A 19,253-nucleotide genomic window follows, 5' to 3' on the forward strand; every position below is an offset into this window, starting at 1 on the left:
AAAGTCAAAGACTTTAGCTTTTCATTTCTGGATCTGTAGGAGATATCAAGGTCTGGATTAAGAGCTCACAGAGGTAATTTCTGGGTATATGATAAATCACAGACTCGGAGGGAAGAATGAATGAACAGGGTATGTTTGATTGAGAGAGAAACAAGGAATGTATGTAAATCTTCAAATTTTAGCAAAGGAAGAAATTCTTCATGTCTTCATGTCTTTAATGTGCTGTAAAGAAATAATGGAGAAAAACAATAAAAAATAATAAAGAATAAATTCCATCAAGGAATATTCAAATGCGGAAAAATTTGTAAAGAGTGAAGTAACCAAACACAATCCTTGTGGGTCTCTTCCAACTCCAAATATTTAGTGTTTCTGTGATTGTACACATTAACTAAGCTGGTGTTGTCATGGAAGTTACATTAGATTTATTTCCAAACAGGTTCAGCAAACACCTTGTCCTACAAATAAATGATCCTTAGGGCACTGAATACAGGAGCTAGCCCTCTAAATCCCCTTTTACTTCCTAAAGTTTTCAAAAAGGCTTTCCAGGGAACCACATTTCCTAGGACTGTGCTGTTGGCTTTTCTTATTTCCTTAACAAGTAATGTAACTATTCATTAGAAACATGTGGAAATCTAACAGTTTCCTTATACCTACGTTGTTACACAGAAAGAAATGGGAAAGAAAGCTTGGTAGCTTGGTTGGCTTTGCTGGATGGTGGTTTTTTGGGTTTAGGATGGTTTTTTGAGGACGGTGCTGTTGGATTTTTTTAGGTGGAGTTTGGGTTTTCTTAATAGATTGGGTTTATCAGTGACCAATAAAGCACCCTGAAGTTGTTTCCATCCCACTGGAATTTCCTTTATAAACCCAGCCTGTGATATGAATAAAGCAGGGAATATTTGTTTCACCCTGCTCTTGGGCCAGCTCTCATTTTCCTTGTCTTTAAATGGCCTTTAAGTATTTCTAATCATGTGTTAAATTCAACCTTTTCAGACTGGATAAAATTTTAAAAAATTCAAAATAATATATTCATAAATACCAGGTTCTTCAGTATTCTGTGTTGTGAAGTCATTCATTTCAATACAAATTTTTGCACATTATGACAGTTTCCAAAAAATCAGCCCAGCTACTTGTATAGATAGTGTATGATGGTCAAACAGCATTCTATGCAAGAAGTCCCTAAATGGGTAATAATTGTTCAAAACACTTGTGCACTGGTTGTAGCCTTTGTTTTAAGCTGTCTAATCATGCATATGTTCTTAATGCTACATGCATTTTGATGATGATCAAAGATCTGCCATTCCTGTTTTACAGATTTTGCAATATTCCACTCTCTGCAGAGGTAATTTTGAGAATCACTTAGGAAGAAAAGGCGTTTATAAAGCATATAAAGTATATATAGTTACATTGACGTTTTCCAAATAATCTGCATTTTAAAATATCTAGTTTCTTGATTTGTCTGCTTTTGTCTTTCAGGCAAAATTTCCAGCTAGTAGGTATTTTAATCCGTTTTAAGACTGGGGAAGGCAGGTTTAAACCTGTCTGCCAATAACAGTCTGACAAGGATGCATGAAGTTTCTTATTGCATATGTAAGTGTTTCCTGAACTGCAGAATACCAGCATGGATAGAAACAAGGAAACAAGCTTATACATAAAAAGTAGTCCAACTACATCTTTCAACACTAACTGTGAGAATGAGATTTTCATAAAGGTAGTTGCCTTAATGTAGGACGGGTGAAAATTCATTCTAAACAGAAATTGAATTGTATGGTACTTCACAAAAATAAATGATGGAAATGTGTGCTTTACAAGTTCTAAATATAGTGGTACCCTTCCTATGAAAACCTTATCTTATTTGAAAACAAACCATTGTACAAATTACATGGGTTTTCTTAACTTAAGTGGATGAATCTATTTCCTAACAGAGTTTTTCATTTGTTGAAACTAAAATTGCAGAATGGATCGATCAGCTAAAAAAAAAAGGATGTTGTACTACTCTTTTAAACAGGAGTTATATCTTAGAAACCTGCTGTTTTAACATAACGAAGTAATTAAAGTGAGATATCCAGAAATCAGTTGCATCGTTTGAAAATTAGTTTTTTACTGCAGATACAATATATTTTTTGAGGTTTTACAATTTAAGGTGTGAAGATAAAACAGTACTATTTCATTATAACATTTTTAATTTATTTGACATTTCTTTAGATTGCAGAGTAATTCCTTAAGCCTTTTAATCCCCAGAAGAGTAAATCTTGTGTACATGGTACCTTAAGACAAAAACTGAGTTACCTATCTGCCATTTTCTCTTCTAAAAGCTCTCCGCATGTAAGAAATTCCTGCAAGATCTCATTTTTCTTACATTTTGATTACAATTATATATATATTTTATATATATATATATATATTTTTTTTTAGTTTACTCTTGTTCTCATGAAACCAAGAAAGTGACCACAAATAATTGGCAGTTTGTGTGTTCCTGCACTAGTTCTCAGCAAATCTTGAGGTCAGATGAAGCTCCTATAATACCAAACTGAAAACAGACTTGGGAGCTGAAGTCCATTGACACTGTATTTATAGATGGCTTTTTCTTTTTTCACAGGTGAGTTGAGCCAGTCATTACTTTCCAGGCAGTTCTGTGTCTACCGAATTAATGGCACTCAGCTAACAGAAGCTCAATTATTATGAAAATCCAAAATTACTTTTGACTGTGTATTCTCTAAACTATTCATTCAGAGAAGGATTTTGTTATCAAAGTTAGACATGTTTACTATGTAATCACATTTTTTTCTTCATTTTGTCTCTTTCCTTACATTTTAACTGATTAATCAATACAGTTCTCATCTTCACAGATTTTCTTCTGAAACATAGAATCACAGAATTTCTAGGTTGGAAGGGACCTTTAAGATCATGAGTTGGTCTGTAAATAAATCATTTTAAGATTTATATAACTGCAGATTAGAACTTCTTTTTCTGAAAGAGCTCCTTCAGCTGTTGTTCAGTTGTTGCTTCTTTCTGTTGCATCAGCTCCTTGGCTCCTCTGGTCACCCCCCAGCCATCTGGCTTTGACATGCAAGGACAATATGGCCTGCCGGAAGCAGGCTTCAGATTCTCCCAGTATTCTTTTCTTGCCCTAAATAAAGAAAAAGAAATTCAGGGGTTTTTTTCCCAGCACCTCATAATATTGAAGGAAATGTGACTTAAATGACAATTGCAAAGGGTCATCTAACCTGTAAAGATGGACAATATATTTATATATAGAAGTATGAATGAAAATATGCAATTAAATGCTACATGCTTTAAAAGTATGGTTCCATCTTCAAAGGAATACTGTAAGCAAGGCACGTTTAGGAGCTGATACAATATTCTCCTTTTCATTGTCATGAATTACATTCACAGGATCTCCTCTACTTCTCCTTCACCCCATTCCCTGTTCTTAGGTCAGCTTTAATTCTTGGAGATTAAACATAAGACATATAATTCTAAACATAAAATGTTTACAGTGATATTTAGATGCCCATATCAACTAAGCCAGTGTGCTCTGTGGAGCAATGTAAGCCTTTACAAAAGGTGTGTTGGTTTCCAGGTCAGATAAACATACCTTGCTCTGACCCAGGGTTTGGTATGCATGCTCAGGTTATCACCCCAGCTACCATGTTTCTCAGAAGCTTCTGGCAAAAATCCTCTTTCAGGAGCCAACTCCTCAGCTATTGCTCGGATATGATATGGCTCAAATCCACAGCAGCCTCCAATGAAACGAATTCCTAAGTCGTATGCTTTTCTTGCATATATTTGAATGTCCCATCTGGTGGCAATTCTTGGCTCCAGACCTGCAAAGACATTCATATCTTAAGTTTTCCACCATGGCCCATGCAATTTTTATCCATTTTTTTGCTAAGAAATCATGTTGTTGAAAGACTTGCACTTTGTTTGCAAAAGCGATTGTAGATGTAGATGTATGTGTTTGAGCTGTCTGACCTAGAATCAGTGATTGAAACTTTTAGAAGGCTAGCTTTCAGATTCTGTAGTGCTTCGCTGATCTGTGCTTGTAAGCTTGCTTGGCTTGGCAAAACAGCACCTAGTATCTTCTGAGGCTGATCATGTTTCCAATTCTGCAGAGTTCTTAGCTGAAGAATTGGAATAATTTCAATGTTATGGCTACATTTCCTAATAGTCAATACCTGGGAAAACTGATGACCACATGGTGAGCTGTGAAAGGAGAAGGTATGAGCCTACTGGCATAGGAATAATCCTGCTCATTATTCCTCAGAAATGTTTATTACACCTTTTTCCACAATCGGATATTGGCAGCCAGTTGTTTCAGCTGGGATCGTAGCTATTTCTTAGCCCAACCCTTAGTTATAATCCCAGTCATGAGCAGCTTGTTGCCTCGAAGCACCTCATTCCTTGTGGAAAGTCCTGTGTGTAGGTAAGTTAGAATGCCATCTCTGTTGTAAGTTTTGTTGAGCATTGTGATGGAATAACAAGGGTTGAGAGAGTAGACTTGTGGAAGGAAAGGAGTAAAAAGTGAAAAGAGCAAGGACAAGCACACCTCAAGGAGCGGGAGGCATAAAAGTGGCATAACTGGAAGGAAAAGAATGGGGACTGAAGAAGAAACTTTAAGAAATGAAAGTACAGAAATAAAAGAACAAAAATCCTCCCACTTCTTAATGCATATGCACATCTGCAGGATGTGAAACAGCATGGTTATCAGTTAAGTGCAGCATCATGTCTGTGCACTGAACACTGCTGAGCAAAGAAGCTGTGGTTGAGGTAGTAAGGCTCCAGCAACACAAAAGAGAGTAGGATTGAAGGATTTCCCCATGTCCTGTCCCAAAACGAAGAAGCTGATACTAAGCAGATATACCCTAAGTCCATTTTGTAGTTAAGAATCAGGTTTACAAATAAAAAAATCAGAAGGGTGACAATTAAAGATTCTTATGCAGAAAATTATTTGTCTCAGAGGGAAAGATGCAACAAAGGAAAAGTAGGTGGACTAATATGGCATGGAAAACTGTGATTAACCATTTTAGAAAGCTTTTCAAATAAAAACAAGCTTTTGTACAGTGCTGCAGTTGTGATAGAAAGCATCAGAAGCACAAATGCATTATTTCTTCTTTTTCATATATCATTTAAAAGCAAATGCAAAATTTATACAAATGATCAACAGCAAGAATGCATCATTGTGCACTCAGCTTACACCTGTATAAGCAACGAAGCGTCAGGGGAACAGTATAGGTTGTTTCCCTGTCATCTCCATCACCCTGTCACAATCCATGTGACCTGATGAGATGCATTGATCTGATGGCAGATGAAGTGGCTAAGCCACTGTCCATCATATTTGAAAAGTTGTGACAGTCCAGTGAAGTTCCTAGTGACTGGAGAAGGGGAAACATTACTCACACTTTTAAAAAGGCAAAAAGGGAAAAGCCAGAGAAAGAGAGACCAGTCAGTCTTAAAATGTTGAGAAAAACCTTGGATCAAATCCCCTGGAATCTGTACTACGGCACACGGAAAATGAGGATGTGATTGGTGGCAGCCAACATGACTTTACTGAGGGCAAACTGTGCCTACAAACTTGGTGGCCTCCTATGATGGGGTTACACCATTGGTAGAGAAGAGTGATGAAGGTCACCTTCCTGGACTTCCACAAAGCACTTGATACTGTCCCACACAACATCCTTGTCTTTAAGGTGGAGAGACACCTTCCCAAAACTGACTAACATTTTATTTATTTTTTCCACATCTGTCAATGCAATACTTTTCTTGGCTTTATTCAGAATTAAATATCTCTAACTTAACAGTTCTTGATGCAGAAAAACTGTAATGTGCTTGCCCCCTCATATATCTAGGTTTGCCCCCTCAATATATCTACCCTTGAGATAATTTGGTATGCTTTCAGTGACCAGGTAATTTCTTTCTAAACTATTGTCCTTATTTAACTTGTGACATTTCAGAGAAATTGCAGTAAAACAGAAGAGAAAACATAGAAAAAGCTCTAGAGAAAAATAAATCTTTCTGGCATCTAATTGCTGGAGTTTGTCAATACAACAGACCTAATGCTTCCTTAGAAACTTAGATCTTATTTCCCTTATCTTATTGCAGAGAGTATATGTACTCTTCAGATATCTAAATATCTCTTTGTTATTGTCTTCATGAAAACCAGGTAATTTGGTCAGTTTAATAATGATTTACTAAACAGATTATCTGCTGTCAAGCAATCAATTGCTACTTTTGGGTTTTGAAAACACTCACAGAGCCGGTCTTCACCAATTAATTATTCATGGAAATTCTAAATGCTGAGATGTCATACAGATTGCTTATAGCACACAAGCCAAGAACCATAACAAACCAGAGTGAATCCTTCCTTTCACTTGATTGCTCACTGCATCTGTTTGGTTTTTTTTTTCCTGCTTGCAATCAGAGGAACTATATGAAGTAATGAATAGGATAAATGAGTTCCTTACACTTTTAAACATCTTAGATATTTTCAGGACTCAGACGTGTTATTACCATTTAATGAATGCCCCAGGCTTATGCTTTATTCTCTTTCCTTCATTTATGTAAAGAGAGAAATTTAGAGAAAAACAACAAGCCTCCTGAAAATCACATCTACTTCTCAGGTTTTTTTTGCTGCAAATTCAAATTGTGAACGTTTTCGGACCATTTATTCTGATATTGAAAAGAAGGGTATATGTTATCTGAAAATGAAAGAATTTTCTAATCAGCCTTAAAATGTTTAAGCTGAGTTTGCCCCTATGTTACAGGGCAAAATACTCACATGAAAAGACCTAAATACACAAGCCTTATATAAATATTAAATGGCTGACTCTTTCAGTTTTTGTAGAGTTTCTCCTGAGCATACAAGGAGACTTCCTCTCCAAACTGCTAATTTGTTAGCAATATTAAAGTCTCCTTTCTGGTGTCTCTTTAATGTCACATACATTAGACTGTCACACAAGATTTAACTTTTATGAGTGTAATAATAATGATCCTTTATCTGTTGTACTGCATTGTACATTAAATCCTTACACAGGTAAATGTAGGCCTGGAATAGATATCACAACTTAGAAAAATGAGGGTTTTTTACTACATTTGCTGCTGCACTTTGGACTGTTTGCAGCAGTCCTGAACAGGGTTCTATAGCATGAGGAAGAATATTTTTTAAATTAATTTAGATTGTAAACATTTTAACTCTTTTCATCATAATTACACATTGAGTTACATGCCATGATACTACTGAAACATTCTCCCTATGTGGATGATTTTTACTCCAATATTACATTTTGATCTGCCTGTAAAATGCCAGACAGGATAACTAGGACTCATCATATTGAATAAAAGGACACCCTGCAGCTTCAGCTGTACTAAAATCTGGGGGCAAAAAAAAAAACCAGGAACAGCCAATAAAGCAACACCACCTATAAGAAATATACCCTTGTCTTACCAAAAGGAAATTCTGGAAGATCAATAAATCCCTGCTTTCCACAGTCAGGAGTATGGAAAGCAAGTGGCTGGCACATCAGGTGGGCTTTCAGTTTAGCAGCCTGCAAGCCCTCTTTCATCAGCCTCACGGTTTCGATGGAAGTTTCTGGATCAAAATGGCAGTTGACTCCAACTATAGAAGCACCTAGGAGGAGGAAAGTAACTTCAAGTCACAACTCCCCAGGAAGTGGGAAATGAAAGTTCCACAGCCCTCTAGAAGCAGTGCTGTCCATCCTCACATCAGTGCTACAAAAACAAGGCAGCTGTGCTACAGCCAGGCACAATTCTTCTCAGGGTGATCATGACATTTACATCTCAGCTGCACTCCTCTTTACCTTTCTAATGATGAATCACATCTCCAACCCTCCTATAGGTGTTTTTTCTTACAGATTAAATCAGTGAAGTCTGATTATGTAGAGCCACATATGGAAACAGGTGGCAGGTTCCTAAAACAAGTTCTACCTTTGGATTTCAACTGTAACTCGAAAGGAAAAGAGCAGTTCAGAATAGATATGTAAACCTGTTTATCTTCACCCATCATGCACCTGATTAATATCACCCCTTCCCCTTGTTCTGTAGAAAACAGCCTTTCCTAGGTACTATTATTAATTTTTTCATTCTCTTAATTCTCTCATCTTGAGCTTGAACTGTGTGCAAAAACAAGAGCAGAGAACCAACAAAGCTTTGTTCTTGTGATTCTAGAATTTAAGGATGGGTCTGCAATGAAATTTGAGTAGGTTTAGGATTTTGCTGTATTCAGTATCATGAATACATGCTCTTACCCATTTTATACCAATAATCAAGGATTTCTTAGCTGTATTTCCATATGTTTTCACAAGACTGTTCTAGTAAAGTACATAAAAAAACTTTTCTACAGTCAAAACTTCTATCAGCTACACCTGGGAAGCTACCTACTTGACATACACATCTATTTATTTAAATAATTAGGGAGTTTTCTTTGTTACATACTTTCAAAGGACATTAAAACAGATTCTTACCAGCCTTCACCAGCTGGACAGCACATTGTCCAGGGGACACTCCATGCATGTCTCCTTCTGGACCAATGCACATTGTAGCTGCAACTGGCTTTCCAGATTCTTTTAGAACTTCAACTGCCCACACAGCCTCTTCAACATGTTCAAAATACTGAAAAAAAATTGAAATTAAGCTATTTTGTTTATCATCAAAGAAATATAAAAATATTTATTCAGACCCCAAATTCACCATCAATACAAAGGTTTAATTATTTTCTGATTTATACTAGCATAATTCAATTGTGTTTACTGGCCACACAGTTAAAAAAGGATTTTTTAAAGTGAGTAAAAATAAATTAAAAAGAATCACACTTCTGTTTCAGAGCAAGAATGCCCACAGGGGACATTAATCAAGGATTAACCCAAGACCTATAGTCAACTAGAAAAGTCATCTTAGGTTGCTTTCCATGTACTGGAAAAAAAATTGGATTAGTCAAGATCCCAACAACATTTTCTCTTTGTATCTGTACAGAATTTTACTTGACTTAGGTAGAAATTGATGTTGAAAGATCCTATTCTAGAACACCTGCAGATGTTGGTGGGCATTTACAAAAATAGCTGATACTACTGAGATAAAAACACAGCAGAAAATTTTGAAGGAGGTAGCAACATGTAGTGATAATTCCTAAAGTAGGCTAGACATCTTAAAAGTTAACACTTTGCCAGTTGAAGGCACGTACTTATTTTACAGACTTACCTCTGCAATTAAGAAGTCCACATTCTTCTTCATAAAGACTTCCAGCTGCTTTTGAAAGGCTGCTTTAACCTCAGTTTTATCCTTGCAGCTTAAGTAAGATGGTGTTTGACTGACTCCTCCAGCCACTAAAGCATCACCTTCATTAGCCACTTCTCTTGCAATGTCACAAGCAGCTTCGTTCACTTTGTGGCACTGTGTGAACACAGAATCTGTTAGTTTTATCTTACCAGAGGTATGCAGAACCCTAGAAGGACAAAAATAGTCAGAAGTCGTAATGGCTTTTTCATATTTTTGTTAAATTTAAACTAAATGTAATTAAAATCAAATGGATTTTTAGATTGATAAGAAAGATAAGATTCTTTCAAGCAGTAACAAACATTAGGAAAATAATTTCTTGCCTTCTCTAAGTTATCATATTATCAAATACTACAAAATACATTACCTTTAATAGATCTGACACAAATAGCCTATAAAAACCAAGTATTTGATGTGAAGTGGAATTTTCTTTGCATCTCAGAAAATGAGTTAGTTACTCCTAAGCATATGTTTTCATTATGAAATTTGTGAATGGAAATATATGAGAATTTAATATATGAGAATTTAAACTTTTTTAAAATGTATTTTAGTGTTCTAATAATTGACATCTCTCACCCCGATATAATATTCATACAGGGTTATTCAAGACATTTTAAAAAATATCATTAATTATGTGATATTAAAGTTGCCAACTTAAAGAAAGGGAAAAATATTGCTAATTAATCACCAAGACCAGAAGTCATACTCCTATATCTAAATTGGGGTGACCAGAACAGCTTTTCAAAAAGAGCTTAAACTGAGAGAAAAAAAAAAAAAAAACAACTATCAGGGAAAAAGAATCATAATTTGTGGTATTTAACAAGTATAGATTATAGCAGGTTTCTCTGCAGTCCATAGACTATTTAGAAGTCTGTAAGTCCACAATCTTCTCTCCACTAAAGTTTTACATGGCTGCCTCAAAAAATCCAGCTGATTTTTAAAGCTGTTGCTGACAGATTGTCTTCCATTTGCACTTGTGCATGGGTACACGTCTGGGGACTCTGTGAGGTAGAACCATAAATTAGTTAAATCCTGGAGGAACCTGATTCTAGAACTGGCAGGAAATAAATTTTGAGAGGTTTGATGTAATGCAATTCAAATACCAGGTGCTTTCCAGCCTTTACAACTTTGCATGACAGCAAGAACTGAAGCATGGCTTGTTCCAGGGTTACTGTGTTTCTGGGACTACCACTTCAGACATTTCAGTGTTGCATCTATTGAATGTAAAAGGTACAGCATTTCAGATAAATTTGGTCATATGACATTTTGGTATGAACTCAATTAAGCCCCAAGTGTTTCCCTGGTGTCCAGATTGTTCTAATTTCTGACTGAGGATATCTTCACAGACACAGCCATTCCTCCCTTCCTGAGCCCTGGAGAATTTTCTCTAGTTTGCAGAAGACAGAATGTACAGTAGGACCAAAGGAACAGGATCAGAGAAACCACTCAATGCCAAACATTCTAGTCACAAAAGTACTATATAGAAAAGTGGAATTCCACTAGGCTTTGAGCCTTTGTCTAGTAAACACACACAGAATCCTACAATTCCTCTATGTAGGGGGTAAGAAAACACTGACATAGTACTTCAGCTGATGTAAAAAATTACCTTCACAAAGAGAAGGGGAATATCAAATGCAGTGTATAGCTTGGATTATTTTAGTTGCTACTTAATGAAGATGTGGTTTTAAAAACATTTTGTTCTCATTAGCTATTCATTATTCTCTAAGATTCTTCACCATTTTTACAATTCAGTAATTTCTCTGGATGCTAAAACATCTCTGTTTTTTTCACTAGTTTTGCTCCCTGTGCATTTAGTACTCCCTATAATCTTTGTATCTAAACTCCAGTAAACCCATCTCCTCAGATAAAAATACAGAAAAATACATTGTGGGCATTCTCTTTACTCTCTTCATCCTTTCCCTGTTTTGTGTTTGATTGTTGTTTTGGTTTGGGGTTTTTTTGTCACTTTGCCTTGCTTTTTTGCTATTTCAAACTCTGAAATTCCATCATCTCATTCTCTGGTCCTCAAATATAGCCAAAACTGTTAGGACAAACTTGATAATACCTTTGCCAAACCTTTTGAAATTGATCAACTTATTTTGTATCTCCAAAACTGGTTTACTCACACTTATTTTTTCAGCTACATAATTGCCCCTGTTCTCTAGTTTGTCCTCACTGGCATAAAAGGTGAAGGTCTGCAGAACATTGGATCCAGCTCTGAGGAATTCTCGGTGAAGCTGACGAACTGCAAATTAAGAGACAAAGTTATTACTGTGTTATCCCCAAATCCAGAGTTTATTGATGCAACATTACTGCAAAATAAAGTGACATAGTGTTTACTAGGAGACCAATTGTGAGAAATTAGAAGAGTCTTTCTTCTCACCATCAAAAAATTGGGTAGAAAATTTTCTTCTTCATTCTTTTCTGCTAAGAACGACTGAAGATTTCTATATAGTTTAGCTGCAGATTCAGTTTTGTCTGCCACCTTGACAATCCTCTATTTTCTGCAGTCCTTCAGATCTCTCAGATATAGGGCTTTATAGAGCTTTTTTACAGTGATTTAGGAAGGGATAACAGATGTCTGACAAAAGAACATGAAAGCATAACAAGGAATACCAGACAAAAGACTCTTCAAATGAAAAAGCTGTCTTCTCTTAGCTTCTCTATTATGAAGAAGAAAACAGGAGAAAGTGTCATGGCAACAAATTAAGGGACAAGATGATAGTTATATGGAAGAATACAGCCTCCTCTATTTTGCATTTTTGAGTTTTCTCCCCAGCGAAGTTTTAAGAGTATAGCCAGCCAAAACCAAAGAGCTATTTTGCTAAATACATCCTTACTTAAAAGAAGATTTGTTGCTCCAGAAAAGTGACTCACAGCACAGAGTTAATTCTTCCCATATGTCTCCACATCATGATTTTACTATATAGACAACAATCCTTTTAAAGGAAAGGTTACCATTACTTTGAATAGACAGATTTCCTACATTAGGACTTTGGGAAAAGGCTCTGTAATGGTAGTCATGCCTTTCTGGCTGTAAGCAGTACACTGCAATTATCACAGCAGCAACAGAACAGGAACTGTTAATTGATTTTATATATATATACCCACAGAATAATAATTACAATAATTACTATAATGGTACTGCTCATGCAAAACAGAGTTAAATTCTTAACAGCTTATAGCAAATACAGGAGTTCCTTACTTACTGTACACAAGATACTTACTACCTACACACACAAGAACACTGCAATTTCTATGGCAGATGTTTAGAAAGGTTTTCCTGAAGTCCTAGTTTATCACAACTCATTGTCTACAGGCACAGTTTGTGTCACTAAAAAAGTATGCAACTTGTCATGAGAATAAAATTACTCCCATATGCGGCAACAAACACAGCTTTCTACAGCAGAGAAGCTCAAAGAGCATTTTGTTGCTAGATTTACCATGCATATATGCAAGCATGTCTGCTTTCAGTGAGGGACTGGTGTAGTGTCCCTTTCTCTACTGACACAGTATTTTATTTCTAGTTGCTGCCTTGGGTAACTACAAAGCGCTTCTTTTCTTGCTATACAGGTGATTTAACACAGTGCTTCTTTGCCAAGCAGTCACAAAAATCTTTCCAGGAACATAGGTTATAGCAGAGCTACTGTTCAAAGAGTTTTTGGAATCTGCCTGAATGCCTGGAATCAAATTTCATTTTCACATCTTTATGAAGAGACAAAAAAGTTGCAGTGCTGGGAGTATTCTTTTTCCAACATCATAACAATAGGCCACTGATCCCAAATAAAAAGACTATCTCTGTATGTTTCTAGTGGGTTTCTTTTTATTCTCCTGAATGAGGAAGCATTGATGAAAATTGGTCAGGAAATACGGAAAGGGGAAAAAAAATCTACAAATATTTTCATAAATGCTCTATGACATTTCAATAGTAGACCATTCCTAGAAGAATGCTAGGGTTTTGTATGAATATGGATGGTGACATAAGTAGGAAAATGAAATATTATCTAACACATATAATTAAGGAACTTCATACCCCAAAATACCAGGTTTGTGAATAGGAGACATGGGATACACTTTGAGGGAAACAATAAGTATCAGCCTGCATCTCATTCAGCCTCAAGCTAATAGTCTTTACCAGTAGAATACACTGTCATTTTTATCAAAACCACAGCACTATGCAGTATCAAAACCCCAAATCACTCTGTACCTTACTTCTGTGACTTCCAGCATGTTTCCTCCAGCATTTCAGAAATGTGAATAAGTCACACATGAAGCTAAACCACTATTAATAATTCAATGCATTTTAGGAGTCAGATGTGTAACAACAATTTTTCATTTAAATCCATTATGAGTTGGACATGTCATAAAAGACACAGACATAAGCTGTGAGGACAGAGGAGCAATAAGCACCCATGCATATGGCTCAGCACAGAGCAATCTGTGATCTGCCTCAGAAGAAAAATACAGATCTCCTAATTTCTACAATTACCAGTCTGGAAGATCTCCTCTTTTGTAATACAGGTAATGGCCTTGAACATTTTTTTTTTTTTAATTCCTTGCTGCCTTCTCAGAACTTCCTTCCTTTTCCTTTCCTTATAAAGACAAGAAGCTCTAGTAGCTATATGGTTTTCACACCCACTGTCTCTGCCAGTTGCTCCTTGTGCTCTATTAATCTGCTTTCAAGGTAACATGACCCTTGAGTGAGCAGGAGCAAAAGCGTGGAGGGAAAGGAGCCCCGCTGCACAAAAAGAAATTAACAGATTTGACCTGAAGGGTGGATTTATAAATAGCCTATAAGAGACATGCGCAGAGTGGGGAGGGCTTTTGAGGTGCAAAAATAACAAGCAAAGGGGAAAGAAAGAGCATGGGGCAAGTGCTATGAGCTATAAAATGGAACATGCAGGGGCAGACAGAGGTAGACATGGAGAGAAATAGATGACAGAATGTCTCTTTGGCAGATGAGAGTCAGAAAATTAGGTCATCAGTCCTTAAACCTTTCCTGGAGCTCTGCATTCTCTAATGCTGCCCATAACCCTAAATTAGGGATGATAAGTGACACATAAGTGACATTTGAAGGCCGAGAAAGATTAGGCTGAATAAATAGGTGAAGTGTACAAAGTGATGTAGTAGAGAGAACTAAGATGTCTCTCCTTCTACTCCTTCCTTCTTCTCCTGCATAGCAGAAAAAACTAACTTGAAATGGAAAACACTTAGAAGAAATAAATTTTTTTTTCCCAGGATATTCTGAATTGACTTGTGGAATTAACTGCACATCACATTACTAGGCCAAATGTTTTCTTGTAATGAAACATACATAAATAGATAACACCATCTTCTTCTGCACTATTTATGAATAACACTATGATTAGTCTTTACACTGGAAGGCATAGAATGGTTGGTCATTTTCTCTCTGTCCACTTTAAGAGAATTACTCTGTAAAATGCTTATTGCAATTTTTAGGTTTATCATTCCCCATTTTACAGTGGGCCCAGAAACGTTAAATACTCCCATTACAATGTTTATTAAAAACTGCCATTTCTCTGAAAGAATAAAAAATATTTTAGATTATAAATATAAATGAATGACTAGAACAAAACAAAACAGATAGTTAACTGCAGAATTCATTTTTGTAAGATATTTTAAATGACAAGCTTTAAATGATCAGTGCAAGAACAGACCAGACAAATCCATGAGAGAGAAATCACTGAATGTTATTAAACACAAGTATAACTACATCTGCATGAAAGAGTCCCTGGGATGCACGTTATTGAAAACTAGGAGAGCATTCTGAAGAGGTATCGGTAGATGTTTGCACTACTCATATTCTTACAGACCCAACTGATTTTGGCCAGTGTTAGAGCAAGTAAAACAGGCAAGATGAGCTGGTTTTAGGCTGTTCTTAATGTAATTCTACAGTGTCAAGGAACACTTGTATTTAAAAATCTACTAAGAGTTCCTATATATTTAGTATTTACCCAACCATTACATTGTTTACATTCACTATAGGAATATCATTTCCCAGTAAAACTAACCTGCTTCTGGATGTTCTACAGTTGCTTCAGGAGTCCAAGGCCCAGCTTTTACATATCCCCTCTTTTCAAGAGCAAAGACAAATCCCCCATCTCCGATCACAATTTCTCCAGCATCCAAGCGTTCTAGAATACCCTGGAGAAAGCATGAGGGCAGGTTAACAATTACAGTTCTTCAGTTTGGTGGCTATTTTCTGTATTTGCAAGGCAGACAAATATCTGTGAGCTAGCAGAAATATTTTTGCCACAATAATAAAAAGTAATAAATTTCCTTTGTAAAATTCTAATTAAAGAACCGTAGATGTGCTCTTTTGCAGCATAAGGCTTTAATATGCACACATATATTATGTGTAAGACTTCTTATTAGTTAGTTATATTGTATTCCAGAGATATTGTTTCCAGAACTGTCAGTCAGTGGTCCAGTTCTGTTCCTATGAAAGTAATACGCCATCTCAAATTCTCCTGTAAAATACATGAGAACTGCTTAAAATAAGACACTGGTACCACTGATCTCTTCATTATTAGCTTATCAGCTCTCTAGCTTCCAATGCCACCTTCACAGAGCCTTACCACAAGCAGCTTGTGACTCCAGATGGCACAACAGGCATCACATAAAAGTAAGCATGCAACAGTTTCCTACCAAACAAGACACATCTCAGAAAGCTGACTTGCAGTTTCTGACAGTCTTTTCACAGGCCTGGGTTGGCTTACCCAGATTTAAAAAAATGAAAGAAAATCCTGTTTGTTTTGCATGGCCCTGAAAATGTTTTAGAGTGCCAAATTACAAACCTTACAAAACCCTATGCAAGATTAACCTTGCTTCTCCCTGCCACGCTAATGCAAGGAAAGTGGCAATTATCTTTTTTTGTAAAACTGAAAAACATGAGAACAAATACTGGCTTCTCCTAAAATACATTGCATTTTTATTCCTATAATTGCTTCATTGACTGGTTCAAAACTTCTAAAAAGTACCTACTATTAGAGTAGGGTCGATTTCTACTCTTGGATGGCAATCATAATTCCATCTACATTAAAAAGTGGTTGAATGCAGACTACATATATGAAGGTAGTGAGTACAGGATAAGAATTAGTCAAGGGTAAGACTGAAATTTCCATCCATAGTTTTCTTCATTTCAACAGAAGAAGTTTGAGGGAGTAGGAAAAAGAAAAGCCTTTTGGATATAGAGTTGAGTGTGATTTTCATGTTGAATAGACAGGTTTTTTTTACAATTAGCCTTTAAACTCCAGTTATTATCTTTCTTGAAAATTTCCTTCCCATTAATACAATTCTCTCATGCCATATATCCAACAAAGATGAACACTTACGACGTCTCAGCACTGCTGCTTAGGCAGAACAAGAACAAGGCCTTTCCTACAGTAAGGAGCAGTGTGCCAGCTGTGCCAGTTTCAGCACCATGCACAACAGTGTAAGGCTCCTTGGAGGCTACAAAGCCTGGCTGAGACCGTCACTTACTTTGGCTGAGGCACTGGCATTGCAGCAAAATGGCAGGACTGGTCTGTTCAGTGCTGCTGTGCACAGCTTTGCCAAGTGTTGGCCTGCAAATCTCTGCATCAGATTCCATTGCATACTACGGACTTGCCAAAATATTGAACTTCGACTTTAAAACTTCAACAAAGTGCGCAAATTTTTATCTTTGTTTCCACAACCAGGAAGAAACATAAGTAAATGTCAGGAGGTTTTGTAAAGATTGTGCTTGCAATAAACCAACTTTAATTTGTAACAAAATGTCTCAAATGGAGCCAGCAAAAGCTCACTGCTTGAGTCCGTGCTTCCTCTGTCTGCCAAAGAATCTTTTGTAGATGAAGCCTGCTTCAGAAATTTGTTATGCAGAGAACAGGTGTGCAGAAGAAAAAGAAATCTTTAATGTAAAGGCAGCCTTAGTAGTTTTTTAATGGAACACTGAGTAATAGACACAAAATCACATAGTATATAAGTATTATATTTGTTATTATGTATTTAAATGTACTACAACAGAACTTTCTTTTAACAAGTCACTTCTAGTATTTAATAGCAGTTTTTCTTCACAGTCTATTTCATTTTGAAATGGAAATCTTCACTTTTGACACACAGAAGAAACATAAGCCATGTTTGAATAGACCATGGCACATTAACATATTGTGATATATTAAGACTAGCACCAGGGTATCTAATGGCAGGAAAGATAAATACAAAGCACAAAATACTTAATAAAACCTTAGTTTTGTCAGGTCATGCTGGATTCAAATGGAAATAACCTTTTTGCAGACTTCATTATAGGTCTGCTTTCTTCCCTTCACACCATTTTTACTTTATATACCATTCAAAATACCACCTATTTAACCAAAATTCAGCATCAACATTGTTTTGTTCAGAGACCTACTGCTGTGCGCTTATGTCTAATCCAGATCAATACTGTACTGTCAGATGATCTGGTAGGAGACAAAAAATGTGTTAAATTACAAAAAAACAGTATATGTAAAAAGCTATCCAAGGTTTTTTTGAGCCATCTTTTGCTGCTTTACTTTTGCTACTATGAATGAAGTTGCATCACATGGTCCGTACACCTATACATGGAAAGCGTGAGTGCAAATGCCTCTATGAAGATATTCCTACTAACATCTTTAGGCATGTAACTGTACTGTGTGAGTGAAAAGCCTGCTTGGTCAACCTATAATCCACCTTTTCTTCAGTGGAGAGAAAATAAATCTTGAAACAACTATTCACATCTCAAGCCCTAAAGAGAACTCCACAAGTCCATTGTAGGAAAAATTTCTTCTAGGTGTTGAAATTAGGTAGTTTATGCCAAAATGTAAAAAGCAGAACAAATACCCCACACCTTCTTCTTTTATAATCAATCTACCAGTAGGACCTAGAGCGCATAGACTTTCCATATCTTTCTGCTCTTTTGCTCTAGACAAAAAAATGAGTAAAACCCATTCTGAGAAAGGTGGGCCCTACTAATGGCAATAGTGTCCTTTAAACAGACAACAGAATACGTGATTCTGCTGACCCAAGCAGCAGCACAGGGTACCAGTTCTGATGTATGTCAGGGAGTTTGACTTAGAGATTGCTCATAGGTTTGCCTTAATGACATGAATGGCTGGTGCCTGGATTACTTTTATACTGGCTTATTTCTTTAGCTAAATGGGGGAGGAGTGGGCATGCATACAAAGACTTTTGGGTTGATATTATAAACACCAGTCATATTAATCAAGGGGTGAGCAATCTGGACCTTTTAAACAGAGCAGGCAGGATGCTGGAGGCAGATATCTCATCCAATGACAGCTTAGCCTTAAAATATTTACTATTTTAATTTGCAGTGTGTTGCAAGTCCTGCTTAATTTGCGTATCAAATAATACAATAAATGTATTTGTACTCTGTTGGCTTCACTCCGTGTGCTCAGAGAAACAAAGATTATGTGAGCTGTGACTGCGTTAAGATCAATCTAATTTATCTGTCTTACAACGATGTCCAAATATCCTTAACGTCTCGATGCTGAACAGGTACAACTACTACGGCTTTATTTCAGGTTTTCACAAGATCGCCTTACCTGCAGAGATACCGGGTACCTTAGAGGGAGGTTAACCGGCGGGAGCCGCGGGCTGTGCCGGTCAAGAAGCAGCTCTCCTGCAGAGCCCGCGGCGGCGGGAGAGGCGGCCGGGAGCTGTTCCCGGGGCCAGGCTCCCGGCGCGGGGCTGCTCCCCCGCGCCGCCCCGTCCCGCCGAGCCGCGGAGGGCACCGCCCCGGGGGCGCGTCTGCCGTGCCCACGGGGAGCAGCGGCCGGGTCTGCGCAAGGGAGGGAGACGGGAGATTTACCCTTTTGCCCTGTTTCGCGGTCTTCCTGATCGGCAGCATCTTCCTCGCCCAAGGACGCTGGCTGCACGGCTACGCCCCGACGGCTCGGCGCGATACTGGACTCCCGGGCTCTCCGGCCGCG

The 19,253-nt window shown here is 37.1% G+C and overlaps 1 protein-coding gene across 1 annotated transcript; it reads right to left on the minus strand.

Annotated features, from left to right (window-relative positions):
* Window positions 1–2,654: 2,654 nt before the first annotated feature.
* LOC121341255 (betaine--homocysteine S-methyltransferase 1) lies at window positions 2,655–19,220 on the minus strand. Its single transcript, XM_041414629.1, has 8 exons — window positions 19,133–19,220; window positions 15,318–15,450; window positions 11,412–11,530; window positions 9,211–9,402; window positions 8,478–8,625; window positions 7,442–7,624; window positions 3,596–3,824; window positions 2,655–3,127 (listed from the first exon to the last, which is right to left on the minus strand). Exons 1-8 carry the CDS (start codon window positions 19,169–19,171, stop codon window positions 2,953–2,955), a joined length of 1,218 nt encoding a protein of 405 aa, XP_041270563.1. The 5' UTR covers window positions 19,172–19,220; the 3' UTR covers window positions 2,655–2,952.
* Between the last annotated feature and the right edge of the window lie 33 nt (window positions 19,221–19,253).

The sequence above is a fragment of the Onychostruthus taczanowskii genome, unplaced genomic scaffold (assembly GCF_017590055.1).
Source record: "Onychostruthus taczanowskii isolate IOZ18803 unplaced genomic scaffold, ASM1759005v1 scaffold46, whole genome shotgun sequence".
In the NCBI taxonomy this organism is placed as follows: Eukaryota; Metazoa; Chordata; class Aves; order Passeriformes; family Passeridae; genus Onychostruthus; species Onychostruthus taczanowskii.

Excerpts from the sequence above, each read along its gene's own strand:
- LOC121341255 (XM_041414629.1), bottom strand. The coding sequence starts at position 19,171 with ATGCTGCCGATCAGGAAGACCGCGAAACAGGGCAAAAGG. Across the intron at positions 15,451-19,132 it reads CCGCGAAACAGGGCAAAAGG|GGTATTCTAGAACGCTTGGA; the intron begins GTAAATCTCCCG and ends TGCTTTCTCCAG. Across the intron at positions 3,825-7,441 it reads TCTTCCAGAATTTCCTTTTG|GTCTGGAGCCAAGAATTGCC; the intron begins GTAAGACAAGGG and ends ATGTCTTTGCAG.